Source organism: Trachurus japonicus, chromosome 11 (genome assembly GCF_045865225.1).
Source record: "Trachurus japonicus isolate A0001 chromosome 11, Traja_1.0".
NCBI lineage: Eukaryota > Metazoa > Chordata > Actinopteri > Carangiformes > Carangidae > Trachurus > Trachurus japonicus.
The window spans coordinates 5,978,099-5,993,147 of record NC_140917.1 but is presented as its reverse complement, the minus strand read 5'-3'; the positions used below and the strand labels follow the sequence as shown (position 1 = coordinate 5,993,147).

The window sequence follows — 15,049 nt, the reverse complement described above, 5'->3', positions numbered from 1 at the left end:
GTTCTCCAGTCAGATGGCTTTGGGCCTGTCATCAGACCTGCAGTGGGTGTCAGCTTGTGTCGTCATGAATCTACTGAGCCTCTGACAGACAGACGATGCCTTCACTGACCCTCAGTTAATGTTGCTACAAGCAGCTTTTAATTCTTCCTCTTACTCAGTCAAAGAGCAGCCGCTCTGCAGCCGCTGCCTCGGCCTTATTATCTGGTTAGACTGAACCACATGGACTGGTCCAACTGGTTTATATAAAACTCCATGTCCCACTTATCAGTCCAACCAGCATCACTGATTATCTGGTTTCCACCAATTTTACTAAAAATGTCATGAATGTTCTCCCATGATCTGCATCTTCATAGTTAAAAACATGGTTTTAATGACACATCAAGACAGAAGATTTCAACACTGTATTCAGTGTTTACATGTATATGTGATTCATGAATCATGAGTCATTGTAAAACACTCAATCAACACAAGATGAATGATAAAACAAGAACTATGAGAAAAAACATTCTGCTTATGTTAAAAGGAATGAATAAATCTGCTGAACACTGAGACTAACTGGCAGAAGGCGCCGTGTGCTGCTCCGTGTAACTACATGCACTGAGCTCAAACACTTCAACCTGAGAACACGGCGACGTTAGAAAAACAAAATGGAAACGTTGATTTTGTTTCTTCTTCTATGCCACAGTTCATCAGCAGGTAGGATCACATTTAAATATTTATTCAACTCTTCACTTTACTTTCTGCTCAGCTCTGGGTTTTACTCCTGCGTCACACTGCTGCATGTTTATTTTCACCTTCACCTCAACTAAAGTTTCAACTGAATCTACGAGGAGTGAAGGTTTATATTCATAATAAAAACTTTGTCTGTTCTACAGTGGAACACAGCCTGAAGTTTTTCTCCACTCTGTCTTCTGGAGTCACAAACCTCCCTGAGTTTGAGGCTGTTGCATTAATTGATGACATTGAGGCAGGATACTGTGACACCAACACAAACACACTGGAACCAAAACAGACCTGGTCGAAAACAGCATTGGATGATCACCCTGAACATCAGCAGTGGTACAACAGAGAGTGTTTTGGGTGTCTGCCTCATATAAGATCCAGGATTCAACAGGTCAAGCTGCTCTTTAACCACAGTGGAGGTAGCTACAGTCTGTATTATGTTATATTTAATGTTGTTTTGTTGCTAAACATTGATAACAAACTAATTCAGTGTCAGTGACTCTTCAAAGTAAAATTACAAATGTGTTTCATCCAGGGCTGCCCCCTGACCAAAATGGGGCCCAAAGCGAAAACATTTCTTCAGGCCCTACTGTAATTGATTATAATGCAAACTACAACCACTAATACTGGCAGTACTACTACTTCTATACTTATAGGTCTACTAATATTAATTTTAAAAAAATATTGCTAATTGCTATCTAAGACTATTATTAATATTAATGTCATTATTATCATAATTATTATTATTATATAGGCTACAACTACAATCCTAATAAAACATACTAATTCAGTACCAAACAGACTGATATTTCAAAATGTAGCTACATTCAAATTTAGTTCCTTCTGTCAACTGAAATATCAAATACACTCATTTCTATCAATATTTATCTCTAATATCTCCTCCAAAGCTGCCTGTCATAGATTAAATTCACCAACAGATGGCGACATGTTACATCCATTAAAATAACATTAGCCAAATCCTTGTGTGGTGATAAAATAGATTCTAAACTTTAGCTGAAAATACGACCAACAACTGATAAATTTACCACTGCCTTTCAACAGAGGTGAATGCATGCAGACAAAGGTGTTAACAAGACATTTAATAAATGGTAAGGGCTGCTGGAAAATGACTTTCATCTCCAGACCACAGTCCACATCTCGACTCTATGGACTGGAGGCTAGCATCTCTCCTCCTACCTGCAGCAGCTGTGCTGAGCATGGAGGTTTAGTGCTTGCTTATGCCACAATGTTTTAAATTTTTAGTGTTGGCGTTAACAGCGTTAACGGACATTAACGGCGTTAACAGCGTTGTTAATACGGGCCAGCACTAACTTCAACAAATACCCACCTTCGAGAGAAGCACGAGTTTCCTCTTGTTTTGTGATTGGTCAGATCGACCGCTGTCAATCATTGCAGTGACAGCGCGTGCAGTGTCAGATTACAAAAAAAGCTGATCTAGTAGCGCGCCCCACGGCTGTGCATACTGTATGCGCATCCTTTGTGCAAAACAGGGCCCCTATTGGATCGCGGGGCCCTACGCACTGTACGTGTTCTGCGTGTAGGCAGGGGAGGTTTCATCACTGATATTGTTAAGACCTCAGGAAATAAACGGAAATGTCACTGAGAAGCTGAGGTCGGACCTAATAATATATAAACCACAAAATCTAGTCCTCCGATTGTTTGTGGCTTATCACTTATCTGTTTTTGAATCCTGAGCAGCAGAGGACTGTGAGAAAGGTCTAAAGCTGATCATCTGACCACAGAAAACATCTGTTCTTTAACTGTCTCTGTCTGTGTCTCAGATGTCCACATTTTACAGAGGTTGGCTGGATGTAAATGGGACGATGAGACTGGAGAAGTTACTGGTTTTTATCAGTTTGGTTATAATGGAGAAGACTTCATATCACTGGACCTGAAGACAGGGACCTGGGTCGCTCCAAAACCACAGGCTGTCATCACAAAACTGAGATGGGATGCTGATAAATGGAGAACCCAGTACACTGTGAACTTCATAACTCAGCTTTGTCCTGAGTGGTTGAAGACATACATGAACTATGGGAAGGACTTTCTGTTGAGAAAAGGTAGAGTCACATGACCTGATGTAGTTTGATGATCACAACAATATTGATGTCGACCAATCAGACTGAATCACCACTGTATCATCACAACCTTGTTTTAAGATCTGAGTTGGTCCTGACCAATCAGGAGAGACTGACCTGTTTGGTGCTCTGACATCATCTCAGTCGACTGGTGATAGTCAGTGAACAGTTAGTGTGAGTGAAGTCACATTCACTTCTTCACCGTTAGAAGAGAGAGATGCTGTTGTTGTTATGTGGAGCTGTCAGAAGATGAATGTGTGAGTCTGAACATGTAGTGGAGACCAACGACCACCAGTCTAACTTACCTGTTGTCTCTCTCTCTCTCCAGTCCGTCCCTCAGTGTCTCTCCTCCAGAAGACTCCCTCCTCTCCAGTCAGCTGCCACGCTACAGGTTTCTACCCTCACAGAGCCCTGATGTTCTGGACCAAAGATGGAGAGGAGCTTCATGAGGACGTGGACCAAGGAGAGATCCTCCCCAACCATGATGGATCCTTCCAGATGAGTGTTGACCTGGACGTCTCATCAGTCAAAGCTGAAGACTGGAGGAGGTACGACTGTGTGTTTCATCTCTCTGGAGTGAAGGATGACATCGTCACCAAACTGGACAAAGCTCACATCAGGACCAACATGGGTAAGAGTGACATCAGCAGCTCCTGAATGTGACGTCATGTCTGTGGTTTGTTGGGTATTTTAGTCTTTGTTCTACAGTTGAGCTGTGAATTCATCTCCAACAACAGTTGTGAACATAGATACAGTGGTTTAAAAGCTGAGCAGCTCATCTCTTGGTTAATGAACCTCATCAACTAAGTGCAGCAGGGCAGCACTGTGCACAAACTAGAGATGGTTGACAAGTTTCCAGAGACAATAACCTGCTGCCTCCACAAGGGGGCAGTAAATTACCAGATGAATGTAAACAGACATCAGCTCCTACACTCTTGTGTTCTGACCTGTTTATCTGTTCTGGTCTTAAAATGTGATATTTTATTTTCACCAGAGAAGCCCAGTAACACCACCGTCCCCATCATCTCTGCACTGGTTCCTCTGGCTCTCGTCCTCATCGCTGTCACTGGATTCATGGTTTATAAACAGAAGAAGGGTGAGAGAGGAAAGTAGACATATGATTTAATAACTCTTTTAATGTTTTGATCTTAGTCTTTCACTAAGTCTGAGTGAGTAGAGGAGAGGATCATATTCAGTGGTGATGAGCTGATCAAACACATCCTGTTATTTCCAACTAATTTGTCTTTTCTCTTGGTTTCAGCCAAAGACCGTCCATCCTGTAAGTAAAACTGATTTTTATTTTGCCTAAAGTGATCTTTTACACCAAATCATTCATAATCATTTGATTGATGATCTACTTCACACATACAAAAATATGTTTTATTGTATCTAAAAGGTGCTGGTTAAATGGACTTTCCACAGTTTTTCACAAACAGTGTGTTTCTGATCTTACAGCTCCTGAAACCAGCTCTGAACTCTCTGAGCGTCTGAATCCAGAAACCTGACTGAGAAACACTGGATCAGTGACCTCACATGGGATGGAAGAAGTCAACACTTTGGCATGTGTCACGTTATCCAGCTAAAAGAGTCTAGTGTTGTTTTGACATTACACACATGCCATAGCTTCACATGAAGGAAAGTGGGATATTTTTTTGTTTTTTCCCCCCAAGATTCCTTATTTTGTCATTCATCTTGTGTTATTTGTGGTTATAAGTTACTTTATCTTTTTAATTCAATATTCAATAACTTACATTTTCACATATTTCAGGGTTCACACCATCACACTTTTTTCTAGAGATTATTTTCCAGTACATTTTCAGTGATGACAGCTCGCTCATATGACAAAATCATACCTTTCATTCTACATATAATTATGACAAATTGGTTGTATTATCTTATTAACTAAATAAAATGTACCTCACTCACTTTTTTGAATTGGATTAACACTGATTCCTGATAACACAAGTAGCAGCTAGCCTACAATTTCCCTCCTGACAAATCTGCATTTATTATTATAAAGATTCAGAACATATTGGGTAAGATAATGTCCTGCGTCTGTGTCTTATTACTTTAGCAATTTGATTGTTGATAATTTGTTAGCAACAGAAAAAATTTGACATTGACTTGTTATTTTCTGTTTTATCTAAACAACTTTAAGTTTAGGAGCCAACAGCTATATTAGCTATTTTAGACTGTTTGAATAGCATTGGCTTCCATTTATTTTTGTGACCCTGGCTTGACATTTATTATCAACCATCTGCAATGAACCAACACATATTCTAAACATTTCTTGCACCAGAGCTGAATGACAAACCTTAAACTTTTACAATTAGCAGAAACAAGCTATAAGCAACAGAACCAGACATGCTTCATTGTTTGTGCTGTTGATTTGTTTTTCAATAAAATATTATTTCTGCATTTTGTAGTTTTAATAATGTGATACATTCTGGGGTTAAATAGTCTCAAAATAGCCTAATTTTAGAGTAGGTGATCAGGACCAATCAGCACAGACCATTTAACAGGGAAACACGTTAAGTGTTAAACTTGTGCAATACCGTGGTTTGGCCAGGAGGTGTCACTGTTTCTCACGTTTTAAAACAGCAATTTAACAGAGCTGCTCCTGGTCAGGTGAAGTATGACGACCTGTACGAAGCAGATGAGACTATTTGATTCAGGCAACAGACGCAGTGAGACACGAACAACTTAATTACACTTAAACATTTCTTTTATCACACACAAGATGTAACTAACCGATCATCCAGAGGAACCAGAGGGAGGAAGTCATCAGTCAGCATGGCTAAGATGAAGACGGATTTAAAACACAGCAATGCCGCCATTCTGGACGGGTAATTGCAAGAATAATATCGGAGTCACATATGAACAGAGAAGAACAAAGTTTTGAAAAGGGGAGACTTTATTAAAATGTTAACAACAACAACAACAACAACAAAGACAGAAAACCCCATTTGACCCTTGATGGCTCCTGTAGATGACCAGTTATTAGACCCTGCAGGAGGTCCCAGTCTGTGTCGTCACATAGTATGAAGCTTCTGTCTAAATCACGTGGGTGATCCATCTGCTTACATGTTAATATCTTCATATACAAATATATAGGCTATAGCACATATGTACAGTACACATGGAACAATCAAAAATTGCCACCAGTGTTTATCTGGTTCCACTAGTCACCAAAACCTGTTATCATAAACTTGAATATTGTCACTTGATCTGTCTTACCAAAGAAATCATGGTAACAGACAAAGGTAATTCTTTAACGTTTTTCAAAAACCACAAAATATCAGACACACACATTTACCACATATTGCAATCATACAGTTTCTTTTACTTTCAGTGTACTCGTTTTTCCCCCTTCTTAAGATACAGTAGAATCACACAAAAACATGTAAAATCAGCACAAAGTAAGTATACCTTTATAATTCAAATGGTTTAATTTCATATTTGAATTATCATTGATGAAAGACCTTATTTCTAATATCTAACAGTATGTATAATTAAACACAGTCTGATATATAAACATATATCATATCACATATACATATACATATACTGTACATATACACACACTACTGTATATACACACAGCATAGCTCACTCGTTAACTCAGCTATAGCACACAATATGATTAAGATGTTAAATGTTTAAAATTAATTTATTTGGATTTTTCCCTCCCATCTGAGATTGTTTGTCTGTCAGGTTTTTGGATTCAAACTCTCAGAGAGTTCAGAGCTGCTGTCAGGAGCTGTAAGATCAGAAACACAGTTTATGTGAAACTTTTTTTCAGCAGTGCATGTTGAAAACAATCTGTAAAGGTTGAAAAGTGCATAATGTCCAAGATCATTATAAATAGAGTAAGATAAGTGTCACTTACAGGGTGGAGGCTGCTTGTCTAAAATGGGAAGAAAAGACAAAATGTCAGTCACAAGTTAATGTCAGGATGGAACAGGATCTGTTTCCTTCATTTATTCCTTTTTTGCAAATCTGTGAAAATGATCTTTAAGTATTGTAAAAGTCTTTATTCAATCAGATAAACTTTATTCTGTTTTTTTTCTCTCACCTTTCTTCTGTTTGTAAACCAGGAATCCAGCGACAGCGATGAGGACGAGAGCGAGAACAACCAGTGCAGTGATGATGGTGACGATCATGTCATTGGGCTTTTCTGGTGATTATAAACAATAACACATCACTACCTTGTAGTTGGACGTCTGCATCAACCAGCCAAGGTGAAAATATAGTTACAATCTGTCAGTTTATAATGTGACAATGAAGTTGACCATTGACCATTTTGATATAAAATGTATACAATTAGATTAACATTACAGTGATCTCTACCTTTGAGCACAAAATTGAACAAATTCAAAGGAATTTTCTGGTTACAGTGTTTTGTATCTTTCAGCTCTGACTGTCCGGTGAAGTGTGGAGCAAGTGACATCAGTTGGTTTCTTCGCATAGATAGATATACTGACTAGATGCCGCCTTCTGCTTCTCAGCGTACGTCAATAGCGCCGCCATCTTGGTCCGGGGTTTCTGACCATAGACATACGTCTGACAAGCAGTCAGACCCGGTCAGACCCTTGTAGAACAAATTTCAGTGTATCTATGCATGTGGGTGTGTGTCTGAGTATGTAAGTGTATGTTTAATAAAAACATTTTAAATTATTTTTTTTTAAATCTAATTTTTTGTTGTTGTTGTATCATAAATATATGTCTGACATTTATAATAAACCAAACGGCTTGAAAATCGGTTGAATATTCAGTGAGTTATGGCGATTTTAATGGTTGATAGACCTCTGCCTCTGTTGACTACAGTAAGTAGACACGGCTTACCCCGTACCAAGATGGCGGCCGTGTTGACGTATTCCACTCAATAGAGTTGCCTGGGAACGCGGCATCTAGTCAGTATATATCTATGGTTTCTTACAAGGATGTAACTGGTTTATTGTTATGTAAAGTTTTAATGAAGATGGATTATTTAGTAAACTGGAAAAAAGCTAAAATACCCCCAAAAAACACAGACATGAAGTCACATTCAGGAGCTGCTGATGTCTCTCTTACCCATGTTGGTCCTGATGTGAGCTTTGTCCAGTTTGGTGACGATGTCGTCCTTCACTCCAGAGAGCTGAAACACACAGTCGTACCTCCTCCAGTCTTCAGCTTTGACTGATGAGACGTCCAGGTCAACACTCATCTGGAAGGATCCATCATGGTTGGGGAGGATCTCTCCTTGGTCCACGTCCTCATGAAGCTCCTCTCCATCTTTGGTCCAGAACATCAGGGCTCTGTGAGGGTAGAAACCTGTAGCGTGGCAGCTGACTGGAGAGGAGGGAGTCTTCTGGAGGACAGACACTGAGGGATGGACTGGAGGCGGGGGGGAACAAAGCGATTCAAAAGATTAAGAAATTCAACATGGAGGCGAGAGGAAACTGGACAAAAAGTAGAGTATGTGTTTGCTCAGTAACTTTGGAAAACTTCAATCAATGTGACTGTTGTTGAGATGCTTTACTCTGAACCAAAATGTAGGACAGATCAACGTAGAGCCATGTCCCCAATGATAGACTAATAATCAAAATTATATAATACATGTGTTCACTGAAGTCAACTCATTCCCACATCAGGTCATGTGACTCTACCTGTTCTCATCAGGGAGTTCTTCCCATAGTTCAAGTACATCTTCAGCCACTCAGGACAAATCTGAGTGAAGAAATACTCATTCTCTTTTATTCTCCCTTTGTCAGCATCCCATCTCAGTTTGGTGACGACAGCCTGTGGTTTTGGAGCGATCCATGTCAGAGTCTGCATGTCCAGTGATAAGAAGTCTTCTCCATCATAACCATACTGTTGAAAACCAGTAACTTCTCTGGTCTCATCGTCCCATTCACATCCACCCAACCTCTGGAAAATGTGGACATCTGAGACAGAGACTGAAGTTAACAGTGATGTACAGATGATATCTCCACTAGACTCTGAGTTCAGATAGAGACATTGATGCATCTTCCTCCCCTTAATTTTCACTTGTCTCCAAACTGGTCTCAACAGACAGTGCACCAAAAAGGCCCCATCACTTTTACTATATTGATTATTGATTAATTTCCAACTGGTCAAATGTGAGAAGTTACAGAACGTCAGGGACCCTGAAAGCTCAAGGTTCACTGTGTCATCTAGTAGTTTGTTCTGATTTGACTGAGAATGTGAGAAGCTTGGAAATATGCTCAAATATGTGTCAACATTACCAACTGAACTGATGAAGAAAATGATCATATTCCAATTTGTTTGTGATAAGCTTAACCTGAACTTCAGAGTCTGTCATGTTATTTTTACTGCTTAACTGCTCTGTTATAAAGCAATTTCAGAGCCTCAAGACAAAAATATTACCTCCACTCTGGTTGAAGCGCTGTTTCAAACTGTGAATACTGGCCTTGAAGAAGTTTGGAGTATTTTTAAAACAATGTCCAGTGTACCACCGTAGATGTTCAGGATTCTCATCTAAAGCTGTTTTCATCCACAGCTGTTTTGGTTCTATTCTGTTTGTGTTGCTGTCACAGTGGCCAGTCTGAATGTCATCAACCAGCTTGACAACCACGACCTCAGGGAGGTTTGTGACTCCAGTAGATACAGTGGAGACAAACTTCAGCGTGTGTTTCACTGTGGGGAAAAACACGTTTTTTTTAAAATTATAAATACAAATCTATACTCCTCATAAATGTGATATATTCAGTTAGATTCAGTTGAAAATCCTGTTGAGATAAAAGTGAAACCAAATCATGCAGCAGTGTGACATAGCAAAATCCAGAGCTGAGTAGAAAGTAAAGTGAAGAGTGAAATAAATGTAAACAAATGTCAATATAAATGTGATCCTACCTGCTGATGAACTGTGACAGAGAAGAAGAAACAAAATTAACTTCTCCATTTTCTTTAGTCAAAATCGTGTCTTCACAAGCGGAGGTTGAAGTGCTCGTGCTCAGGTATAGAGTCTTGTGACAGGTTCAACGGTAATGATTTACAGACTCTGATAACACACCTTCTTATATAAACCAAGAGGACAAATCAAGGTCAGAGTCCTCTCTGCTGTTCATTAATATTCACAGATCAATCATCTCTGTGATCAGTCAGCCCTGATGAACCTGATGTTAACTGGCCCCAGTTCAATGATTACAAAGACAATACTGTACTGCTGCTGCTGGTTCAAGTACAACTACTGCTGCAGACACTGTTGCCTTTAAAGACAGTGTGTGTTCAATGATTTGGTAAAACCTTCATAAATAAATTTCATCATTAGAATTCTGTAAAAATCATGTGAAAAACTAAGTGTGTTTTGGACTTAAGCAGCAGACAAGCTGAGACAGAGATGTCTGCAGAAACAGGAAACAGAAGATCACACTGAACTTTATACAGAAACATGAATCATAAACTCAGCGTCAGTGACTGAAATAGGACTGAATAACAAAAATAGAACATAATTCTAGTGGTCACCACAAACCTTTTAAAAATTGGAGACTTTATTGAAAATAGAAAAAACAGTACATTTGATATTTGAAGGATACTGCTGATAACTAAAGAAAATGTGAAATGCAAAATAATGAACCTAGCTGTATGAATGTATGTGAATGGGAGTAACGGTGTAAACAAGTACGAACACTGTCAGTCTACAAGTACAAAGCCAAAGGTTAAACATTCACGTGAAGAGTCCATGTCAGGTTGACTTGTTCCACATGAAGTGTCCCAGTCTTCATCAGCTCTCTGGACTCAGTCTCTCATGGAGCTCAGAGCTGTTGACAGGAGCTGGAAGAGCAGAGTGAACACACTCTCAGTCCCTCCTCCACTTTTAATCACAGCAGATCAAACACAACCACAGGAAGTTTTACTGAGGAAGCCGAGAGCGTTTGGCTCAAATAATAAACTACAACTACAACACTGTATTTGATACAATGACAATGAAGTTTTGATTCAATTCTATAAACTACAACTCAAACTGACTAATGAATCTTCTTCAGCTTCCTGTTCTCAGGCTGATGGTGTTCATAGAGCTGATCACATGGTCTATTAAGATAATATAGATCTGTGATTAATTTACACATTGGGCAAGTGGACACATGTGAGAAACATCATGTAATCATAAAAATGTTCTGTTGGTGTAAGTTTACGTTCTCATCCTGTTCTAAGCAGAAAGTTGAAAACTAGCCTAAATGAAACTCCTTCTGCAGCAAAGAGATAAAAGTTGAACTTTTGTTAACATTGAGATGAAAAATTAGAGAAAAGTGTTTACAGTGATTCATGGAGTTAAGAATCTTTGATCATTTAAAATTAAATAAGTTTTACTCACGAGCTGGAGCTTTTCGCTGCTTGGCTAAAAGCAGAGGAAACATTTCAGTTACAGTTGAATATGACTGAAGGAGCGATGCAGAGCAGAGAACTGATGCAACTAAAGGATAAAAGCATCAACTGTAACAATCATTAGATCAAGTATCTCTTTCACCTTTCTTGTAAATCGTGAATCCACAGAAGATGAAGACCAGAATGAGGAGAACAACCACTGCAGGGATGATGATGACGGACAAGTTACTGGGCTTCTCTGGTGAACAAACATAAATAAATAAGATATTAAGACTGGCACAGATGAAACTAGTGTCATTATCTTATTGGATCCTCATGTCACTCTTACCCATGTTGGTCCTGATGTGAGCTTTGTCCAGTTTGGTGACGATGTCGTCCTTCACTCCAGAGAGCTGAAACACACAGTCGTACCTCCTCCAGTCTTCAGCTTTGACTGATGAGACGTCCAGGTCAACACTCATCTGGAAGGATCCATCATGGTTGGGGAGGATCTCTCCTTGGTCCACGTCCTCATGAAGCTCCTCTCCATCTTTGGTCCAGAACATCAGGGCTCTGTGAGGGTAGAAACCTGTAGCGTGGCAGCTGACTGGAGAGGAGGGAGTCTTCTGGAGGAGAGACACCGAGGGGAGATCTGGAGAGAGAGACATTATTCAGTCTGATTGGTCGACATCAATATTGTTGTGATCATCAAACTACATCAGGTCATGTGACTCTACCTGTTCTCAGCAGAGAGTCCTTCCCATAGTCCAAGTACATCTTCAGCCGCTCAGGACAAATCTGAGTTAAGAAGTTCTCATTGTATTTTATTATCCCTTTGTCAGCATCCCATCTCAGTTTGGTGACGACAGCCTGTGGTTTTGGAGCGATCCATGTCTGTGTCTTCATGTCCAGTGACAGGAAGCCTTCTCCATCATAACCATAGTGACTAAAACCATTAATTTTTCCAGTCTCATCGTCCCATTCACATCCATCCACCCACTGTAAGATGTGGACACCTGAGACAGAGACAGAGACAGTTAAAGGACAGATGATGTCCCCTCTGGTCAGATGATCAGTTTTAGACCTTTATCACAGTCCTCTGCTGCTCAGGATTTAAAAACATTTAATTAGTGATTCATCTACATATAGGCCATCTGTAAGAGCCAGACCTCGGCCTCTCAGTGACATAGTTTATTTATGAAGTGATGAAACACACACTTCTAGTTTTACTTTGAAGAGTCACTGACACTGAATCAGTTGGTTCATTCAGCAGCAAAACAACATTAAATATAACATAATACAGACTGTACCTACCTCCACTGTGGTTGAAACGCTGCTTGATCTGGTGAATCCAGGATCTTAAAAGAGGCAGAAACCCAAAACACTCTGTGTTGTACCACTGCAGATGATCAGGGTGATCATCAAATGCTCTTTCCGACCAGGTCTGTTTTAGTTCCAGTGTGTTTGTGTTGCTGTCACAGTATCCTGCCTCAATGTCATCAATTAATGCAACAGCCACAAACTCAGGGAGGTTTGTGACTCCAGAAAACAGAGTAGAGAAAAACTTCAGGTTGTGTTCCACTGTAGAAAAGACAAGGTTTTTATTACACTCCTCATAATTGTGATACATTCAGTTAGATTCAGTTGAAAATCCTGTTGAGATAAAAGTGAAACCAAATCATGCTGCAGTGTGACATAGGAGCAAAATCCAGAGCTGAGTAGAAAGTAAAGTGAAGAGTGAAATCAATTTAAACAAAATTCAATATAAATGTGATCCTACCTGCTGATGAACTGTGAGAGAGAAGAAGAAACAAAAGTAACTTCTCCATTTTCTTTAGTTAAAATTGTTGTGTTTTCACAAGCGGAGGTTGAAGTGTCCGTGCTCAGGTATAGAGTCTTGTGACAGGTTCAACGGTAATGATTTACAGACTCTCTGATAACAAACCTTCTTATATTAATCAACAGGACAAGTCAAGGTCAGAGTCCTCTCTGCTGTTTCATTGATATCATCTTTGTGATCAGTCAGTTCAGTTCCAGTCACCAACTGTGTGAACAGCAGCTCTGTGGCTCCTGATGAACCTGATGTTAACTGGCCCCAGTTCAGTGATTATAAAGACAATACTGCTGCTGCTGGTTCAAGTACAACTACTGCTGCAGACACTGTTGCCTTTAAAGACAGTGTGTGTTCAAATGCGTCATAGTGTAAATTAAGTTCATCATTATCATTATATAAAGATCTTCATGTGAGAAACTATATATGTTTTTGGACTTTAGCAGCAGCAAGCTGAGACAGAGATGTCTACAGAAACAGGAAACAGAAGATCACACTGAACTTTACACAGAAACATGAATCATAAACTCAGTGACAGTGACTGAAATAAGATGGAAATAAAATATAATTCTAGTGGTTATTTGGTATCCATGTAAAATCAAATACACAGCAAATTAAAGCAGAAGTAAGTGGTCCGGTCGTTTTCGCTAATGCTGCGTTCCAGGCAGGCTTTTGAAATCGTAAATTACAGCTTCAAGTCACAACTTACGACTTTGTAGCGTTCCAGGCAACCCACTCGTGTTTTTCCGACCTGTTTTACCGGTGAAAGTCACTATAACGGCCACTCGTAACTTCCGACCGGTGAACTCGTACCAGATCGAACTGGTACCACTTCACGGTCGGAAAAATACGAGTTTCCTTGAACGCACCATAACAGTCCTCGTCCCTACGTCGCCACATTCACGGCGTTCCTTGGCTGCACACACAGCCCTGCATGCCGTTCTCTCTCCTCATTGGATAAAAACTGTAGGATACGATAAATGTTTTCTCCTCGGCTCAGAGCAGAGCAGAGTGACTGACAGACCCGTGTTTCAGACCAAACACTCTATGTAAGTGATTGCTGTCGGAAGATATAACTATTTAAGACTTATATTAACACAAATATATCACTTACTTCTGCTTTAAGAAGCATTTTACCAACATATGGCGACACAAACCTTTAAAAAATTAGAGACTTTATTGAAAATAGAAAAAACAGTACATTTGATATTTGAAGGGTACTGCTGATAACTAAAGAAATTTAAGCTGAGGATGTTTTTATCTCTGTTGAGAAACACACTGATACATAAGTAAATAACAAACATTCTGTTTTTGTGTGTTGTTTTTTGTGTTTTTTTTCTGAAAGGTCTGGTAAAAGTCTCTGAAACTAGAGGCAGGTTCAGATTAAGCTGTTTTTATTATTTATTTTCTTTTTTCTTGTAAGAAAGTTGTGTACAAAAAATGGCTTATTATAATGTGGGAAAAGGAGAAAGTGTGAAATGCAAAATAATGGACATCCAACAGTTGTTGGCACGTAGGTTCAAGAGCTGTATGAATGTATGTGAATGGGACTAACGGTGTAAAGAAGTATGAACACTGTCAGTCTACAAGTACACACCCAAAGGTTAAACATCATGTGCTGCCAGGTGGGGGTCCGACTGCCAACAGGAAGTGTGAAGAGTCCATGTCAGGTTGACTTGTTCCACATGAAGTGTCCCAGTCTTCATCAGCTCTCTGGACTCAGTCTCTCATGGAGCTCAGAGCTGTTGACAGGAGCTGGAAGAGCAGAGTGAACACACTCTCAGTCCCTCCTCCACTTTTAATCACAGCAGATCAAACACAACCACAGGAAGTTTTACTGAGGAAGCCGAGAGCGTTTGGCTCAAATAATAAACTACAACTACAACACTGTATTTGATACAATGACAATGAAGTTTTGATTCAATTCTATAAACTACAACTCAAACTGACTAATGAATCTTCTTCAGCTTCCTGTTCTCAGGCTGATGGTGTTCATAGAGCTGATCACATGGTCTATTAAGATGATATAGACATGTTATTAGTTTACACATTGGGCAAGTGGACACAT

General features: G+C 39.5%; 2 protein-coding genes across 2 annotated transcripts in view; both read right to left on the bottom strand.

Annotated features, from left to right (window-relative positions):
• The window catches only part of LOC146978032 (major histocompatibility complex class I-related protein 1-like), a 34,336-nt gene extending 24,543 nt beyond the window's left edge, over positions 1-9,793 (bottom strand). The window contains exon 1 of the mRNA XM_085790795.1: positions 9,699-9,793. Within this exon, the coding sequence (XP_085646921.1) occupies positions 9,699-9,747 (49 nt within the window). The 5' untranslated portion in view covers positions 9,748-9,793. The remainder of the gene's footprint in view (positions 1-9,698) is intronic.
• Positions 9,794-11,296: 1,503 nt separating this feature from the next.
• On the bottom strand, positions 11,297-12,979 carry LOC146978031 (major histocompatibility complex class I-related protein 1-like). Its single transcript, XM_085790452.1, has 5 exons — positions 12,931-12,979; positions 12,465-12,731; positions 11,888-12,166; positions 11,500-11,802; positions 11,297-11,409 (listed from the first exon to the last, which is right to left on the bottom strand). Exons 1-5 carry the CDS (start codon positions 12,977-12,979, stop codon positions 11,297-11,299), a joined length of 1,011 nt encoding a protein of 336 aa, XP_085646578.1.
• Between the last annotated feature and the right edge of the window lie 2,070 nt (positions 12,980-15,049).

What these genes read in the sequence shown, in the direction of transcription:
- LOC146978031 (XM_085790452.1), bottom strand. Translation starts at nt 12,979, where the DNA reads ATGGAGAAGTTACTTTTGTTTCTTCTTCTCTCTCACAGTTCATCAGCA. An exon ending in CTCTCACAGTTCATCAGCAG is followed by an intron (nt 12,732 to 12,930) that starts GTAGGATCACAT and finishes TCTTTTCTACAG; the next exon opens with TGGAACACAACCTGAAGTTT. An exon ending in TCACATCAGGACCAACATGG is followed by an intron (nt 11,410 to 11,499) that starts GTAAGAGTGACA and finishes TTTGTTCACCAG; the next exon opens with AGAAGCCCAGTAACTTGTCC.